This window comes from Argiope bruennichi, chromosome 4, assembly GCF_947563725.1.
Source record: "Argiope bruennichi chromosome 4, qqArgBrue1.1, whole genome shotgun sequence".
Classification (NCBI taxonomy): domain Eukaryota; kingdom Metazoa; phylum Arthropoda; class Arachnida; order Araneae; family Araneidae; genus Argiope; species Argiope bruennichi.
Window position 1 is genome coordinate 5,874,879 of NC_079154.1, and position 21,199 is coordinate 5,896,077.

The following is a 21,199-nucleotide window of genomic DNA, read 5'->3' on the forward strand; positions in this document are numbered from 1 at the left end:
TTACTAGCATACAAGAAAAGAATAAAGAACAAATACTAATATTACAGCCTATCAAAAATGTACAGGTAAACTTCTCTAATTCGGAAATAATTTGCCAAACCAAAAGTTGCATTTAATCTACTGGTAGCTATAAAAGACTTCGTAAAACTGTGTACATCGAATACTGAATTGTATCATTGGAATACTGAATTTGGAACAAAATAATAATAAGGTGGATTCAATCTTCATGAAGCTGTACCTACTACAAAAAGAACTGAACACTAGAGATAAAATTTAAGCATTCCTTACCACAGTTAAGCTAGTAGACCTTGTTAGTTAAGAAAGTATTGGCAAATTGACCAGTTCTTTTTGAGAAAGGTGAATCTTTACTTTAGCCTTCGAAGTGGCAATGCAATTAAATAACCACACAAAAAAAATCCGGTAACCCCAAATTGCAGCGAAACAAAGCAAAAAAGGCAAGCGGATCTTTTATTTATGGCTCGCAATTACATCACTGGGGCATTCCCAGATCTCGCTTTATCATACAAATGACGCTAAACATTGTCGTTCGAATTCCAGAGCGTGTGCGGGGATGACAGTAGCCGGTACACCCTCCAAGTTAAGAGAACAAAGGAAAACAACAAAAAATACAAACGATTTTTTATGTCTCCCATTCGCCCCAGGTGTCGCAAGACAAGCGCATAAATTGAATGTTTCGTTTTTATAGTTCCTTCCGCAAAATAAACAAAAGCACGCAGTGTAAAAAACAACACTAAAGGGAAAGCAATAAAAAGATACTTTTTTTTTTCTTTCTTTTCTTTTTTTTTTACTCGAAGCATTGTAATTGTGAGAGGGAATTTTGAAGTTGAATCGAGAAATAAAAGGTTTAGCTCTTCATTCTCCGGACGTGAAGTACGCGGGAGGAAGAATTTATCCCATTGCCATTTTTCAATTTAAAAACTTTTACGGGACTGGAACCCTAAATTTAAAAATACGTGTTAGAAAAACACATATAAAGATAGTAGAATAAATCGGCTGCTTAGAATATTCTCTTGCTGCCAGAATATATAAACAAACTTTTATGAATTAAATGAAAATGCTGTAAATATTGATTTATGTTACAAGTTTTCTACTAACTGCAAATTTGCATGGACACATTATAAAAATATTTATTCTCTGAACATAAATAGTGAATTTTAAATTGAAGAGTAAAAGATAAAAGATTTATGCGTGTGAATAATTGTATTTTAATAACATTCTTCAGACTAACAATAAAAGGTTGATTTTTATTTAAAATGTAATGTAAGAAATCGTCTTTAAAATATTTCATTACTTCCCAAACGAAATAATTCTGTATACCTATTAAATGAATACATGTATGGATTAACGCTAATACTTACAGCTAACTATGATTTAGTATTTTTTTAAATTTTCATTTATTTACTTGCAATTTTTTTATATTATCCGTACAACTAAGAAGTAATTAATCAACTAGCCATAATTAATCAACTCTTACACGAATAAACCTAAAAACCATACAATGTTTGCTTAGTTTTAATTTTAGAAGGCCAGCTACAAGTATGGAACACAAACATCAAGAAACTAAAATTTCAATATCAGCAGTAGAAAAAGAAAGGAAAAAGAGAAGAAAAAAATTTAGAACCTATCAATTTATTTCTCATCAACAAAATTATTGGTTGGGTATTAAAACTTGCAGTGAAAAGCGAAAGTAAAAAAAGGAAGAAACACGGGGTACTTTTTCTTCCATTTGTCTGGTTAATAAAGGGTTCAACCCAAGAACCACCATCAATCTTGGAATTTTTCTCTCAAACGATTTTACCACAGACATTTTTCCATTTTTCCGGATATACAATTAACAATTTCCCGTACATTTCGATCGCGAAGGGATGCAGTTTGCGTTCGAAATTCTACTCTTCGATTATGCCCATCCCAAAAGGTAAAAGAGTATTTCTTTTTCTGAAAGCAAGAATTTTTTAATGACAGCCCACCCCTCCAGGAAAAGAGGGGTTCTATGCAGCTCTAATGCTAAATATACGATGGAACTATTCACAAACAGGCCTTTTTCGAATTGCAGGTAGTCAATATTCATAGGAATTACTACCTGCATGTTCTCATTCAAATACAAGCGGAAATATGGATTGTTATTTCCAAGAATTTTAAACTGCACTCCTGTGAATAAAAATGACGAAATAGTAGCAAAAAATGATTTTTAAAAAGTACATCAATGTTTAGCAATTTGTTGAAAAAAAAACCTTTAAATAGTTATCATTTTGCAAGTACTGCAAATTTTGCTTAACTGCAATGTTTCATGCCTTAATATGCGTGATTATACTTTATTGGGCAATTGTATTATATCAATGGCTATTAACATATGTAGAATTAAGACTTAAATTTAAAACTTATATCTCAGGTTTTCCTTTAGAAACGTCCTCTTACATAAACGCAAACACTCATCAATATCCTCCATTTAACCCCCTCCTCCCAGTTCCGTGTAACTGCTCTTCACACTTTACTTCGCTTTGGCTGTGAGGACAGAACAATGACATGGAGGTTAGTGTAAAAGGTTTTGCGATAATTAATCAAGCAATTCATTTTCCATTAGCAAAAAATATGAAAATAACTGCATCCCCAGCAATGCTGTTAATACTGGACAATCATAAATCAGATTGAATCGAATCGCACTTTTTCACATTTTTGTGCCCCATTTCTGTAGCTCATTCTCTGTTATAGAATCAAAAATATTGTCCTACGCTACGAAAAATATGTGTTTATGCCCTCCAAAAGGGGACGATTTACTTTACATTTTTAATTTGGATGGATAATGGATTGAATCTGAATGACTAAAAACTTACATTGTAGAAGTTTTTTTCTTTTTTTTAAAATAAGTTGTTTATTTCTTAAATTCCAGGGAGAAGAGTGAAAAAAAAATAATACTCCACTCTAGGTCTTGTTCCATAAAATGCATTACTCCAAGATTAAAGAATTGTTCTATATTTAAAATTATAAAGTATAACAATAACTGATTAGAAATGTATATCAAATTATAATTCTAATATTTGTTCCAATAAAATAAATAACATAATAAAATTTGATTGTTATTTATGATACCTAATTCACAGAAATTAATGTGAGTTTTCAATTTATATGTATGCATGAGGTTTTAAGTATATTTCTGTTCTTGATACAATTCAAATACTGAAGACTCAAGTAAAAAAAAAAAAAAAAAAATGTTTATTTAAAGAAAGCTTTTCATCATTTAGCTTCTCTTAGAGAGCCCCTGAAATCCAGCTCGTTTCAACGTGAATATATATATTAATCTTAACAGTGTTCCACTGGAATTTTTATATAAGTCGCCTTATATATCTGGCTTTGGAATTATTAAATTATGTTTCGCATATGTGCTATAAAAAGTTATTTACTATAAGTACTCGTATTTATATTTCCAAGGTTATTCAAAATATTTAATTTTAATATAAGGTACAATATCACCTATTCTGTAAATTTCGTATGATTTGATTGAAGACAATATATGTAATCAGCAAAAAACAGGCAAAAAAATGTGGCCTTTTTAATAAATCCTTCCTATCTATATTAATGTTATTTTTTATTTAAATTTTTTTTCGAAATTGCAGGTAAATATTCAGCACATTAACCATTAAAATTACAAATCATTATCCTCTTTCTATGAAGAGGGATGACACTAAATCATTTCACAATCAATTTATGATCGATTCCCTAAATACCAACGTGACCGAATTTTCCACGTGAAATGAGAGTTCGAGCATTCTCATTATATAGTCGAGATTCAAGTTCGATATTTCAGAAAAAATTCAATCAAAATGTGTAAACTCGAAGTCCCCGTTCTTTTACCCGGTACTTGCCAGTGGTAAATTGATCAAAATCATTTCAAGTATTAGTATTGTCACTTCATCGAGTTCGCCGTCATTTCTACTCCATACACGAAGCAGAAGAGAGAGAAAAAAGAAAGTTATACAATTTCCGTAGTAAAAATTCCAAGGGTCCCCATTCCACTTCTCCCAAACGGCGGGCCCCCTTTGCCTACTTTACAACCCGGCATTACAACAGCAGCAGCACGTACCACGTCTAACTACTCTCCTCATATCCGTCCTCGTAATTCGATCGCGAGTTGGCCATCTCGAGACGAACTTTTAAGGGCGACGTAATAAACGGTAATTGGCAGTGATTTCGGGGCGGCCATTTTTGTAACTGGCGAGCATTTTTTTTTAGTTGCCTTTTTCCGGTTTATTTATAGGCAGGCAGGTAATTGAATACTCTAGGTGATTGTAGGGTGCGATTCGCAAGATGTGATCGGACTCCAAAATAAGTAGATCAGATGGTTGACTTGAAAGATGAAAATAGGGGGACTGGCCCCTGCGCCCGGATTTGCATTCTGGTAAGACGGGACGGATTCGACATATATTCGCACTATACGAAACTGATTTAAAGGGGGAAATAGGAAACGGGAACTATTGTGAAATATAACAGCATTGAAATCTAAAGAATTCGCATTTGTAAAACCATGATTTTTATGAAAACTTTGTAATATATTTATGTGGAATTGATATCAATGATATATTAGCAGCATAAACCTGAAATATTGTTAAAAGAGGAAGAAAATCATTACGATGAATAAAAATTTGATTTGATTTTTATTTTTATTAATTGTTTATTCATTTATTAATAATTCTAAAAAACCTTTGTTGCGAAAGTTTGCAGTAGATTGTTTTTGTTTTTTTAAACTCGGTTAAAAAGAATTTTTAAGTTATATCAATTCATCATTAACAGAATTATTTTCTAAATGAATGTGACAAATATTTTTTAAACCCTTATATATAGTCTTACAAAATCGTTTACAAACAATTTAAACTACGTTTTAAAAAAAAACTATATTTCTTCAAATAATTGAGATGAATTTTATACAAGAATAAAATTAGCAGCTTACATACAACAAATTATTATCAATTATCAATTAAATTTGTAATTAATTCCTTTAAAATTCAACAGTAGTGATTAAAAACAATTAAAAAATCTCCTATAATATCTGTAGAACATATGGAATTCTATTGAATATTTTTATCGCATGAAACATCGGATCTTCATTTTTAAAAAAAAGCTAATCTTAAAGAAAGCATGTAAGATGAATGTGTAAAAAGAAATGCTAATTCGAAAATAGAAGTGTACTTTAAATAAGGTTTCAAATCTGTCTTCCATTTCATTAAGTAACAAATTCTCTTTATATCCGAAATAAATTTGAATGGTGAAATTGCGAGACATTTATTAAATAATTTAATACTATTCGTTCACACAATGAATAATAAATAGTATTCTAAATTAAATATTGTGGGTTTTAAAACTAGACATCAAGTTCCCTTCAGATGTTTTAAATAGCATTAGATAAATTCCAAATTAACCTAAATAATATATAATTACTATAGAAGTTCCAAATTTCCAATATATAATTTTCGAAATGAATTTAAACTTATTTATAGAATTTCGTTCTAATAAATAAATATAGTAATGAATATTTTAAATTGATATTTCGTTACTAAATGCTATATAAAAATTAATTTCTGAAAACGATGAATGAACGCACAAATAAAATATTAGCAATAATAAAAAAACATTTAAAAGTCCTTTACAACTGTATTTAATAGAAATAAAATATTATACTATCTTTGACTGTTTATTCATATTTTATCTATTTTAATGTCTCATTTTGAAGCTTCAGGAAAATCATTTTGGAAATCTCATTCTAGTGATTCCTGATCAGATAACATTTAAGCAAGAGCCTCTTTCAACAAGCTTTCAAGTCATACAAACGTAATAACACTGGATATACGGCAGCAGATATAACGTTCACCGGGGCTCATATTATACACAGTGAATCAATCTATCGCAATTTTGAACTCATCATGTTTACCTCATCTTCATTTGGGTGCGAATCTCTGACTGCAAATGTGGAAGTACAAAAAAATATTGTGTGTGTGAAAGTTTTGATAAAGCATTTTTCTACTTAATTGTTCTATGAGTAGACGCAAAATTGTAAAGAAAACAATCTTAACTTGAAAAGGTTAATTAAAGCTTAAAGTAAATTCGTTCCTGAAAGTTTATAATTGAATTTATTTTGGATAAACATTAATTGTTGCATTTTTAAATTTATTTCCTAATTTTGAGAACAACGACAATATTTGTGAGACGTTCAAATGTGGTATATTTTTTACATGTTAGGATGCCAAAGGGGGGGGGGCCTTAGAATAAAGAGTAAATTTTATAACGTCAATGGAAAGAAAATGGAGGGGGGGGGGTCAAATATTTGCCATAAAAAATGCTTTTTTTCAGTAATGATAATTGAGATCCCTTCCAATTCATTTGTTTTTAGAATATTTATACACCTGAGTAAATCAGAATGCTGAATTCATTTCTGCAAACACAATAAACATCAACGGAAATGTAATTCAATTTTCACAATAGAAATCGGTAATATAAGGTCTTCTACAAAGTTAATGGTAGTAATTCATCTTTTGGCGTAAATACCTCAACGAGAAAATGAATTCATTTCTTTACGACGTTGAAAAAGAAATACTTCACTTTTTCGCACTCTTAAGGCGATGTAGGAAAAAAAAATTTTTTTAACCCAGTGAATCGATAATGATCTTGTACGCGAACTCCCTTTCCCACTCAAAACATTATATTCTTTTCTACGGTAAAATTTCCCCTGAAAAACGGGAAAATGCACCACTAAAAGAGAAAGGGAAAAAAATATTCCGTGATTTTTAATTCAATGAAATGATTGATTGACTGATTCATAATTGATTACACCAGGATACATTTTTTTTCCTTGCCTTCGTCTCAATCGTAATTCTGCGCCTTAAAAAGTAAAGAGAGAAAAAAAAATAATTAAAAAAAATTAAGACCACAATGTTTTGTATTCTCCCATACGCTTACAAGTTGATGTAAGGCAATGAGGTATGTTTCGTCAAAATTTAATGCCGTCGTTTGAAATAAAAATACTCATGATCTTGCTTATTTCCGAGCGTATTAAAAAAAAAAAAAGTCGTTTACAACAGTTAAGTCATCTAGACATACGACTTCTTTATATATTCAAATCAATGGAATAACGATTTCATTTATAAAAACTTTCAAGAAAACTACCACGAAATAGAAATTTTAATTGATTTCCAAAAGGTATACTACGTACAAACATGCATACTCATTTAATTTCATCAGCGGAACCAAAAGGGTACATTTTAGGTATATATAATATAATTTATCTTTCATTTCAAATATCATTAGTTTTTCTCATTAATTTAATGTATAATTATTCTATTTATGGTGTTCTTTTGGATAGACAATTTCTGAGAGCTGTTATTTTTATCCGTTTCTTAGCTAACAGCTCAAAATAACAACAAAATTAAAGATTTTTGCGTATGGATTTTTAAGGCAAGCAACAATTGCTCCTAAAGCCAGGAAAGGTCACTCGAAGCAATCTTCATGTGATACTTAAAATAAAATCTTATTAATAAAACGATTTTAGCAAATAGAATGTAAGTACAAATGTAATCGGGCGTTTTCAAGATACTGAATGATTCATTGTTTTAAAGTGGCTGATAAACAAACACACCAATACGATTAAGGGTTGAAGAATAAAATCCATAAGTCATAAATGGCAGATAAAAAGGACTTAATATACATATTTAAAATAGCAATTAAAAGCACCCTTCCTCCATTAGATATAAAATGACCCGTACCAATTTGAAAGGGATAAGTACACATGCGCATACATAAATGAACTAAAAAAAGAACGGATAAGTATGCAACCAAATACTAACATACTGAGGTAAGATAAATTCTGTAAAATTGCATTAATCTTAATCAGCTATAAAAGATCAAACACCGAATTTAAATGCTACAATATTTGCTACTTACATCAACATACAATTCTGCAACACAACTAAATAAAACAAAACAAAAAATAGTTTTGGATATCCCACGTATTCTTTCCAAGTCAAAAATAATGATAATAATAATCTACTTTTATGTAGTTTGCATTATACTGTCAATAAACATGAACAGATTTTAAAATATTCGTTTCTTTAGTGAACCATTACCAAAATCCCATGTTTCAATAGCAAAATTAATTTCATGCCTTGCTGGAAAAAAAAAGTACAAATCGGGGAACTTATTTACTAAAATCTTAAAGTGTTTTTCTCCCCTTTTTATTTACATGTAGAATTCGTTTACTAGCTGCATCGGCAACTTCGCACTTTTTAACTCCAACGAACCAAACATGATTTATCTCACCATAACAACATATTTCATAATATTAACTCATGCATAAGCTTACCGCCATTACTTCTCGCCGAGGCGGTCTGCAACAAAGCTAATAATATCACAAAAATCATTCTTCTGCTGCGTTCTGCTTTCTTCCTCCAGCGCGAAAACTCTTTTCCTGCAAAAAAGAAGAGAACAAGATAAATAAAAATGGCGTGATCGCAAATCCAGAAACATGTAATCAAAATAAGAAATAAAAGTATTCCACTGCGAAAGAGAAAGAAATGAATAAATGCTAATGGCTGAGATGCACCACATCGACGTTTTGTTATTTGTTATATTCATTTTCGCATAACATGTGGCTGATATATACCAAACGATCTTGTGAAAGCAAATTTTCAGCTGCCGTAGTGCCCGTGACAGCACATATCATTCATTTTGTTCTGTTAATGTAGAATTATTACAGTTTCCCGGTAGCTGATCTTTTCGAAAATTCGGAAAATCATTCCCTCAGCGCCAGATGCAATCCATCAAGAGCATAATAACAGTAACAAATAGCACGAACACAGGTACAGAAAAAAGAAACTAAAAATGTTCCTGTAATACCTCACGAATTATTATTGTCGTCACCTTCTTTGCAGCTGGCAAAAGGGGACGGAAAGGGTTTGGAACTTAAATTTGTCTATTTTTCTACGGAAAAGTGAATTTAAAAAAATAGAACTTCCTTCCATTTCAAGGGTAGTTTACTTTTTTGTGTGTGCGCGTTTAACTAAAAAGTCGATGGAGTAGAAAATGGTAGGGAAAGATTCTTTTTTTCTAGAACTTTAAAAATCGAAGATTACTCTGTGCAATCATCGATCGATTACCTTTCGTCTATTTTCTAAAAACAACTTCTGCTTTTTCATGGAGAAGGGAATTTTCAAGCATTATTAAACTTTGAAGAAAAAAAAACATGGAACACACCAAGATTTCTATATAAAAAAAGAGAAAATAGTAGCTCCGAAACAAACAAAATGAAATTCTGAGCCCCTATTTCGAAAATAAAATACGAAATAATTTGGGAAAAAGTTTTCTCAAAAGAATTTCATTTGCTGAATTATCTTAATTGCAATTTCGAAAGGCAAAAACAATAAACATTAAAAAAAAAATTACACAATATTCATGCAATTTAATTAGAATCTTATGTTTCAAAATTTATTTTTGAAAAAAATTTACATTTAAAAGTTTCTAATTCATATAACAGGAGGAGAAAAATGCGTTCGTTAAATTCAGCATAAAATCATAGCTAACATTGAAAAAAAAAAAAGTACACATACTGCATTTATTTTTTTCACAAAAAAAGTAACGAAAGAAAAAAAGAGGGGGGAGGGAGAGGGAGTCTTAAGATTTCAAAATTTAAAAACAGTTTTAACGTATCTAAAAATACTTTTTTTTCCCAAAATATTATATTATGTTTCTAAAAATATTATGTATATTTCTATATCTATATATATTAAATAAAACCTTCAAAATAATAAATGAAAGAAAAACTATATAATGTAAAGATAAAATTTTGATTTATTTGCCTTTTTATAATTATATCCCATAATATCTATGAATTAATCCAAGTTTAATCGTAATTTTAATTAAAAATTATTTACATATCGAAAGAAATTTTCGACATTGCACCAGTTTGTCTATTATATATTAATAAATAAAATAACGATGGATTAATGCAAGAATTGCAGTCAAATTTATGAAAAAATATAAATAACTAAATAAAATAAAATAAAAATATGTTTATTTTCAAAAATAAGTGCATCATTATTTATTTATATTACTTTTTTCAACCATTTTAATTCATTTAAACATTTTTGTCATACAAGTGTATGACAAAAACGTATAAATTTAACATTGCTAACGAGCTTCCAATGGACACTGTTCTAACATTGCAGTGGACGTTTCTTTAACTTAATGAAGTAATTCCAAAGAAGCTAGAACGATCCTTGTAAATTTGGATTTTTGATTCCAAATTTACAAGGGTATTTCATTCTCTTTATAATGTAAGTTACAAAGAAAAACAAATAACATAATCATGCGTTCTAGTTAAAATTTATCTCAATGTCCAAAAAAATTAGAGTAATTTCGCTTTTACCAGAGTTTGGCCTTTAACTTTCAAACTTTCAAAATAATATTGACCAATTTATTATTTTTGGCCGTCGTTAATATAATGGCCATAGTTTGGCCATTAAATTTACACTGAGACTTCACAACGTCTTAGAACCATGTGCGGAAAATTAAATTTCTGAGAGAAAAGTCCTACTAAGGATCTTCAATGGCTGAAGTGATATCCGATATAAGCTCAATTGGCATCAGCACATCACTTTTGAATACTCTTTTCAATAAGGGTCCCCCAAATACACAAACTATACAGGGTGATACAAAAGTGTTTATGTAAGCTTTAAGTGTAAATAAGGGTTAATTTTGCAATAGTATATGGGTTGAAAACATTATAGGCTAAAAGCCGAAAACAACATGAAAAATACAAAGACAAGTAGGGCGCAATATTAATAACAAATCCTTGCAGTACTTAAAATTAAATGTTCAAAGAATTAGTCATTCGAAATTATGTATTCTTCTCAAGTCATTATTCAAACTACTGTGTAATGCTATTTTAAATATATACTTCAATAAGTCTGCGCAGTATATTTCATCAGATTCATTCTATTACTTAATTCACTAGTGACCGTCCATTCTATTTGCGACTTTCCTATCATAAGAACAAATAATTTCTGTGCACCAGAATGACATGCTTTAAGACTTCCGAAATATTCTGTATGTAAAAGAACTCGAATAATCCACGGTTTTCATGTAACTCAGCTGAACTAAATAAACTTGTTTTTTAAATAAATAAATAACGAAAAAACGAATTAAAAGAGTTTTATCTGACCGAAACTAAATAACTGCAGCCAGGTTTACTTGTTGCCAGGTTGTCAAACGGTTTACTTTGGTGTAGAAAACAGTGAGTAGATCTCAATACCTCATATATTTTTGTAAACGGATTTTCTCTCTCTCTCTTTTTATTTCTACAAATTTGGGATGTTCTCATATATAATTTTTTCACATTATACATGTGCCAAATTAAACTATTGCTCGGAACTCCTTATGTTTTGTATATCTAGCCGCAACGTTATCCACAAAATAAAACTAATTAATTAATTGATTACAGGTATATAGCATGCAATAATTATTATTTAATTATTAATTAATTATTGCATGCTATATACCTATATGTAAAAATCCAAGTATGTTTACAGTAAAGTTTAACCTTACATATTTGTTTTTATTCCATTTTACTACAAGAATTGCCGTTCTATTAACGTGTCATTACATACGCGTTTTTTGATTATTAACACAGAAAAAATGAATTATAAATATGCATAAGTTTTTATTTCTCATTCCAAACTTTATTTAACAAGAAATTGTTTACCATTTACATTTTAAGGCTGAATCAATTCGTATTCAACTGGAAGGTTCAGTTTGCAAAAGAGAAACGAATTGCTAATTCGATCAAATTATGGGAAAACAACAGGAAACTTTGAAGAAATTTCATACACACGAAACCGATGTATCATTTTCTCAATCTTGTTTATCAACAACACAGCAATTTTTAAATTGATCTCAAAACTAACTCAAACACACACGGAGACCTCCATCATCGCGCGTAATTTATTCCGTCAAAAATAATAATAATAATAATAAAATGCAACAATGGATGCAAAGTTTTGAAACGTTAGAAAAACACAGAGAGAAAACGTGTACAATGAAAATATATTTTTAAAAATTGCAATCACGCGAGAAAGGTTTCACATAAAATCATAACAAATAAAACGATACTTTTGAAGAACGAATGCTATCTTTTGGAATACAAATTTTCCAAAAAAAAGTTATACAATTTTCCGAAAGCTCTGGAGCCAGTATCAAAACAAGACTAATATAAATTCGAAAGAATAATGTTTGTGGTCAGATTTCTACAACAAACTGTTTACTTTGTAAGTTACAGTTTGTTAAATTGTTTGTTGTGTTCATAACTATCGTCAAAAAGCATAAATATTTATTCGAATTAAAGATAATAGTGTTTATAAGATATTTTTTGCCATATGTTAACGTTAATATTTTGAAACATTCAAAAACTTTGCTTTGCAATATGTTATCATTCAAGGTTCAACGCCATGAATATTTTTCTAGACATTACAATAAAAAAAAAATTGTCGAATATTTTTAGTAAAATATTTTGATTCTTGGATTTAATTCTTAATTTTTGGTCAGAAATTTAAAATTTTATTAGTTGAAAAAAAAAGGAAAATACATAATATACTAAAACATATTAACAAGGATGTTTAAAACAGTGCTGAAAAAATATATTTAATGAGCATTGAACTAATGAAACAAAATCTGAAAAATAAATTCATTGTTAAAGACACGATTAAAACAACATTCTTTCCACTTAAAACACGGTTAGGTTTCCTTTCATTACATACAATGTAAATATTCTTCAGAAAGTACGCAAATAATAAATTACATTAAAATTTTAAATATTGAAAAAAATGATGGTTAGTGAACCATACTGTAGAACTTTCTTTTTTTAAATATGTATTGTCATCAATCGAGATTTTAAATTAAAGCGATATTATATATACGACTGGTCTCTTTAAAGAAACGGCAAGATTATCAAAATTATATTTTACAAAAATACACACTTTAATTTTATGACTGTAATTAAATTAAATATTTACTTTTTTTTTTCTGTGACTTAATAACAGATATCAATACGAAAAAAATCGATGCTGGAAACATATCAGTAGTGAATAAGAATCGAAGGGGATCAAGGGAGGGGTTGCGAATATTCTTAACTTTAATGCGGTGCCACGAACAAAATAAATACTATTTTATATCTTTTTAAAGTCAGAGTTACCAAGATAAGAGAACGAAAAGCTGACAACATGAGCAGGTCATCATTTATTCCTGTTGTACTTCTGATAACGACGGCGGTGAAAAAAAAGCGATAAGTTTCGAATGCAACGAAATTCTGAAAACAAGCACATCACTAAGGAGTAAATACCTCCCCTCCTTAATATGTAGATGGATAAAAACAGAATTTAAAAAAAAAAAATCCATCAGACAAAATTGCATCTAAAATCTTTCACTGATTAAAAAATATTCAAGTAACCACAAAGAAACTATTTAAACACTTCCATTAATCACCTCTTGCTGAACAAAACTAAATCGCTTCACGTATTAAGTTTGTAGATACATTAAAAAAAAAAATTGCGCATAATAATAACAACAACAAAATCACGAAAGGTATTCAAAGGAGGCTCAAAACAAACAAGCATTACAAATTCTAGAAGATGCGAGGGAAAAAAACTTGAGCCAAGAACTGAATAATGTGAATGATTCCACGCCAACCATAGCAACCTTGAGTCAGTTCCGTCAGTATCCAATGACAAGATCTGTAATTAATCACTGGCGGGGGTGAAGTTTTTCTGGAACAACGTTTCTTCGGCTTCAAGAAGGGTCCCTAGAGGAGGTATCTAAACACGTGCAACGGGGAACATTTAGAAGGCTAGGATCACTTTTCACATCACTCAAAGGAGGATTGAGGATTGGGTCCCAAAGGTCCATTTCAATCATGAAGTTCTGGACCACAGGGAGAGCGATGCGTTTCCGCTTTACAAATTACTTCTGCTGCATCTTTCCTCCTCGGGATGATTGAGATGTGGACGATTCATTTAAAAATTGGAGAAGCAGGCAAGAAGTGATTAATGGGAATGTATGCAAATCAATTAGTTTTTTGCCCCGTTGAAGTCTTTCTTAAGGTAATGACAGGGTAAAGTAATGGAAAAATGCGGCTTTTCTCATTTTTCATGCGGAGTATAAATCCTTGTCTTGGATTTTAAAAGAATGGTTTTGAAATGAAAACGTAGGGATGGGTTATGATATATGCTGAAAAGCGTAAATTGACTTCGCAAATAATTGAGTTTTCACTATGATGTAGTTATTAAAGGAAGTGCATCAAAAACCCTTTTTTCTTCAACTGAAATTTTTCTTTGAATTCCAATTATATATTTCTTACTGCATTAAATAATTTACGACTGAGAGTGAAATGAAAGTAAAACACTTTTTTAGAATGTACATGGCTTAAAAATTTCATTGACGGCTAGCGTGGATTCAAATTGATGTATGCAAAAATAAGGTGAAAACGATCATTCATGGGACCGTAACAAATGCTTCTACGACTATTGCCTCAAATTACGAATGTTTCTCAAACTTTTTAAACAATGCCACAGTCAAAATCTATTCAAACATATCAATTACACTGACTCATATAACGATCGTATTCAGGATTATTTAAGGGGACAGTGGACTTTGAAATACGAAAAAATGGATAAAAATAGGAAATTTTATTTCTATCGTTTTTTCACCAAAATATATGTTTATATTCCAATAAAATAGTGAAATAAGATATACTGTTCAATAAAATGAATATTTCAAAGGTCAAGATTTAAAATGCACATTTTAATTACTTTGCTCAAATTGATATTGTAATTAGATATCTTTAAAACGTTCCAGGTTTCTTAATTTTTGAAGAAAAAAAATAATTGATGATATGGATTTCTGTTAAATATTAAAAGAAAACAAGGTATGCATTTTATATTTCGAGTTTTCTTAGATAGTTAAAAATTTTCCATTTTAGTTCCGAAAAACACAAAATTTTTATGAAAATTCTGTAAATAAGGATACAAAAAAAATTAGCATTTCTAAAAAAAATTAGCATTTAATTAGAATTACAAAATTATACACAGTTTTATTTCAAATAGATTTATACTGAGTAATAAGGAAAAAATAATAGAAAAAATTAAAAATTAAATAGCCTGGAATATTTTGAAATTTTTCAAAAAAAATTATACTTTTTTTAATTTTTTAAAATAATATTTCGTTTCAAAAATGTTTTTAAAGAAATTTGACGTATTTATAATTAATACATATGCCTAAAAAAATTAATAACTCTTAAGTGAAAAATTAGCAAAATGCTAATTGAGCCCATCAACACCTTCATTGCGCATTATGATATAACAGATTAAATCAAACTATTAATTTGAGCTGTCTGTCATAACAGGAAAAAAAAAAAAAAAAAGAAACGTAAATTAACAGGGAAAGTTTTTCTCATCTACATTTCTACGCCTTTTCATTTAGAAAATAACTTCAAAATTCTTAAATGCAAGCATAAGCCTTTTTGCAATTAAAAAATATACGGGTAATAACATTCATTTATATTCATATATTTTCTTTAATCAAAATTATTGAATTTGAAAGACATTCTAAAATTATTCTTCACCCATTTTAGCGTGTATGTGTTGCAAATTTCAGAAAATAGAAATAATTTGGATTAATATTACTACTCATTTGTATCACTTGTAAATTCTTGTATTAAGATTATTTTTACATAATAGTCTTTTTTCAAAATTTCGAACATGGCGAATATATGAAAAACAGTTCATATATCATTGTGTGCCATTAAATTTGAATTCATAAAAATTTGAGAAGACAATAGATATTATTTGTATTTTTATTGTTCTTCTGTTTGAAAACTGGAGGCCCATCATTTATCTATAATGAAAAGTAAAAATAACTATGAATTAGACAAATTTATGACATTTTAAACATTTTCTAAAACAACAATTGTTTTATACAAGACGGCCTCCCGTTATGGTAAGTTAGCGAAAAGCGAGGCTTAAGCGGTTCTTATGCATTTAATCTCGTCACTTTCGACAAACCAATAGTTCCCGACACTTTTTATTATAGAATTAATAATAATAAAAAAAAAAATTCTCACCTATTCGTTAAAGGAATTCTGGCTGACAATTCTTGTTGCATCCATAAATATAAAATTTCTGAAACTTTTTTATGCCTTTCATTATGAAGTATGAAAAGACAAAGTAGTCTGATCATCAAAAAACTCGAACTCGGTATCAAGTAGCCACGAATGGATGGATAACTTATATAACATGATATAACTTATATCTATCTGCTAGTTAGATATAAAGCAGACTCCCAATAGTTTTGCTGATTTGGAATAGAGGATTTCTTTAGTATATATAAGTAAGTTAATCTTTGAAACAAAAAATAACTTCATTAGATGATTTATAAGACCAAATGTCACATCTTTTGAAGAAAAATCTCGGAAAATAACCAGAACAAAAACAAAATCCGATTTCACAGTTGCCACTCCACTTTGAAATAAGAAGCAAAACTTTGAAGTGAGGAAAAAGAATCCGTAACCGTAGAGCGGCAAATTTAGAATTCTAGACAACTAAATTTTATAGCGTGACGGCAACTTTTAAATCTGAAAAAAAAAAAAAAGTTAAGATAAAAAAAATCTTAAGATCGAAAAGATGGAAAGTAACGATGGTAGTTCCGTTTGATTTTTGACACTTTGAGAAGAAAGATTTTTTTTTCCCGGCCTGCCCTGTCCCCATCTTACAGTTATGTTTCAGAACATTCGAAACAAACGGTATATATTTTGAAGTTTTCTTCGTAACGGAAGCGGTAAAGAGGAGGTTAAAAAGAAGGGGGGAAAAAAACCTGAGAAACGGGAAAAATAGTGACTTTTATTCGTTTTCTTCGTCCGCTGTTGTTTTGCTGCTAGTGGGAATAAAAAGCCTGTCAGAAAATGTCACACGTTTCAATTCTCTCTCTGTGCTTTCGATTTTCTCATCCTTTTCCTGACGATCGATTGTAGTAAATATACTGGCGTAAATAAGAAAAACCGGGAAGAAATCTTGACTTTTGTTTCCTATAATGGGAAACTACTTGCTCTTTCGGCGCCCTTTTGGCGAACTTCCCCAACTCAAACCATCGCGAGTAGCCTTTTACTACTTCTAACAGAGAGGTAGATATATATTTATTAGCATGTATTTTGCTTGCATGTATTTTGATAATTTTTTCGCTTTAAAAAGGCATTTATTATTAAAATTGGTATAATATATATATGAATCAAAATATTTTCATCATTTTCTACAACTTTTTCCCGTTTTCGTCCAATAAGTCTTGCAATTTTTTTCGAATTTTTTTATCCTCCAGGCCGTTCTTTGTCATTGATACGAAATCACCACTCTTAAATCGTTGAAACCAAAACCGACCATTGGGATATGACGGAACAGCATCACCATAAGTTCCTAAAACTATCTGATGGGTTTCGACAGCAGATTTCTTCAAATCAAATGAAAAGAAAAACAATGAATATCGAAAATGCAATTTGAAAGGTTCCTTGAAGGAGGGCCTTTATACACTGAATAACTCAATAATACTAAATGGAAAACTTTCAAAATGATTACAACAAAGTAATAATAAATTGGTAAAAACCCAAAACCATTGTCGTTTATATGGATACTTCGGATGCTTATCAATAGATATTGTTAATTAAAATACATGCAAGCATCTAATAGCTTGAGACTCTGAAGAAGTAAATGGATTATGCATTTTGGGCCTTTCCTTTTAAGCTAGTTGGGTTCAGAATTCGATACATATCGCCAATTTAGTTATAAGCAAACTATACTAAATTTAACAAACCGATTTCACATTTATCATGTTCTCAGACACAGACAAACAGATTTCATTCAGATCTCATCTGATGGTGAGACAAATTTAACAAAATTTGATGCCAATATCATAAACTTCGGTTTACCCATTTAGCTTGTGGCGTTTTTCAATTGCTGACATTACAAGCTCATCAACACAGAGATCGTCAGAAAATGGACCTTTTGTCAGATATCCTATGTCTGAAACAAATCTAAATTTCTTATAATTGAATGCTAAATTTCATCTGTCGAAGCTTTTACCTTTTAAATTCATTTTGATCACGTGTTCATTTGATCACGTCCAAATCGACAGCCTATTCTTTGATATTCTTGTTCTAGAATTTGACTGAGATCTATGCAATATTTCGTCGATCTGGATCGTGTTCGTGATGACAGAGGCAGACATTTCCAAAAATGGAATTTACGGTCTAATGAAAATAGAATTACAAAAGAGAGATGCAACATAGTCACCAGGTCTTTTTTTTTTTTTTTTTTTTTTTTTATGATGATGATGACAGTATTTTCTTCGTCTATACTTCATAGACGGGAAAATAAAAATCTTAAAGTTTAACGCATTCTTAAGAGTTGGATTATTCAGACAGATAGTAGGCAAAAGCGAAAAAAAATATTGAATAAATGCCTGCCTACAATCTGCTATGGCATTTTTTAAAAATAAAACATCAAAAGACGAGTCAGGTTTATTCGATGTATCAAACTAAAGCTGAATTCGATGTAAAACTACAGAGATGGATCCTTAAAGCTGAATTAGCATATAACATAACGGCGACACAAGAGTGCTCAATCTTTCAACTTACACTCCACACAAATCGGAGGGTGATTGCATTGAAACAAATGTTTTTGCAAATAATGCTAACATAGACAGCAATAGGGTAAGTATGGCGTAGTTTTGTTAATACAGTTTTAGAACAACTGCAAATCATATATCCATGAGAAGAAATGACAGTTTGCATTTTATTATTATCAAAACAATTCAATACATTTTTCTAGAAAAGGAAGGATTACGCGATGTTTATACTATGCATAGAGCAAAACAATTTATATAATAATAAATATTTTCAAAAAAGCAAAATCCCCCACACTGAAAGTTTACTGTTAACATACACTTTAGCATAATTTGGCGATATTCTGGCGTGACCAGTAGTAACCCTACACAGTAGATATTACAAAAAAGAAGAGACGGACCGCAACCCTCCGCTAAATCTTTCCTTCCAATTTTTTGCCTTGGTTTTTACTCCAGATTGATTTTTTACCTTCTAGTAACTGATTCAGCAATTTTTCATACCTTAGGGCTAGCACTTCATCTACATAGGAGTCGCTCTCAGGTCTTGTGTTTACAGCGGACGATTCTGAAGATTTTGCTCACAATGCTTTTTTTTTTTTTTTTTTTTTACAGCTATCTTTGTTTCGAAGGGGGAAAAAAGGTTGGAAAAAAATGAAACAGTAGCGTCTTATTCGGAAAAAAAATTGTATTTTAAAATCGCCGGAATTTTTTTTTTTTTTCCTTTTAGTTTGAAAAGCAAAAATCTGCATATGCATTTTCTTTAAAGCTCTGGCAAAAACAATGGGACTTGATTTTTTTCGAAGGAAATGATAGTTGAAATGCAAAAAGAAATAGTATAATAATACTTTAGAGTAAAAGAATACAAGTTCTGTAGCCTTCAAAGAAGTTTTAGCATTTTTTTTTTTCCGAGCGAAGAAAGCGTTTATGTTAAATATTAATATTACAATGTTTGAAAAAATATATATTGTAGTTCCTTTGCTTACATAACTGTATAAGAAACGGAAACAAGAAAAAAATATGCTACGGTAAATAAATAAAATTATAATAAAAGAAAGCAGAAAAAATAGATAAATATAATTTCTTGATACAATTTTATAATTAAGCTCTTACTACTTAATTTTAAAATAAGAAATAAAGAAATCTTAAACCAGACATACAAAATATTTCCCAAAACCATATTTTTAAAATCAATGTTTCAAAAAATAATAGTTTCTTTTTTTAAAAAAAATGACATTTTTTATAGCTAAAAAAACTATTGCTTGAAAAATAACAGTTAGTAGGGGGGGGGGGGGGGGGAACAGCTTTTGTCGTATATGAAAATTTACGAGACTGCAGTTTCAACTCTGCTGTCATCTGACACTTGAATCAAATTACAAGTTTCATCCAAAATAACTTAGAAATCGTATAGCAATAAAACAGAAAATTAGTTTTTTAAAAAAAGGAAAGAAAGAAAAGACAGTAGCGCGCGATTTGTTTTATTTACATATTTCAATGCCTCCTTATAAGCATGCCAAAATGAAAACATATGCTTTGTTTTATAAATTCGAACTTTATTTTCCAGCTGAAAAGGAGGAGGGTATAAGAGAAAAATACAGAGAAAAAATCCTATTTCTTCAAAATAATAATAATAATGAAAAAACTTCCGATCATTGCATGGTAACTAAATGAAAGTCCACAAAAGAAATAAAGATAATGCAACAATATTCATGTTTACAGTCAAAAAATGTTTTCGGAACTTAAAAGATTTTAAAATGAAAACTTATTTCATTTCTCATCTCAACAGTGATTGAATTTAAAAAACAAAGCGAAACCAAAAAGATATATCCGGTAAACTTTTTATTCATAATTCAAATTTCATTCCTGGACAAAGAAAAATCCAAAAACTTCCGGAAACTATACGACCCAGTCCGTAGCAATATTTTCCGGTAGGCAGTTGATAGTCGCAGCGCTTTACCAACAGAGCCCATAAAAAACAGATATGAATATTTTGCGTCCCCAACTAAGTTTCATACCAGTATCGGTGATTGAATTTGCACTTCGACGCTGAATATTTCATGAGCAAAGTGCATCGAAATTTGCGAAACTGCATCCCAGGCAATACGTCGCACCGGTCAAAGGAAAGCGCAATTGAATACATCAACCCTCCGACGGAGAAACTAGATTTGGCTCAGGAGACACAGGGTTGTGCACTTTTGCAGGACCAGAAGATAGATGCATTACTTTCGAGTAAGATTCGGGTGAAGACACATGCATATTGGGTGCACGAAAAAAAGAAAGAAAAAGAAATCTGCATCAAGGTCTATAGGAAGTACTACAAGCACTTCCAAGACCAATTCGTGAGATGAATAACTCAGAATCTAGATCTGGACGAAATTCAGGGTGCAAATCTGCGAGTCCTCATTCCAGTTTGATGTTAAGAATTTGGACCTTCTTGGGATTTGAATTTTAGTACATTTGATTCAATCGGACAAAGATAAAATGTTTT

General features: G+C 30.0%; 1 protein-coding gene across 10 annotated transcripts in view; it reads right to left on the reverse strand.

Moving 5' to 3' along the window:
* The window catches only part of LOC129965741 (latrophilin Cirl-like), a 716,323-nt gene that overhangs the window by 240,274 nt on the left and 454,850 nt on the right, over positions 1–21,199 (reverse strand). For all 10 annotated transcript variants that reach the window (XM_056079881.1, XM_056079880.1, XM_056079878.1 and 7 more), the window contains one exon: positions 8,366–8,470. In XM_056079881.1, the coding sequence (XP_055935856.1) occupies positions 8,366–8,470 (105 nt within the window). The remainder of the gene's footprint in view (positions 1–8,365; positions 8,471–21,199) is intronic.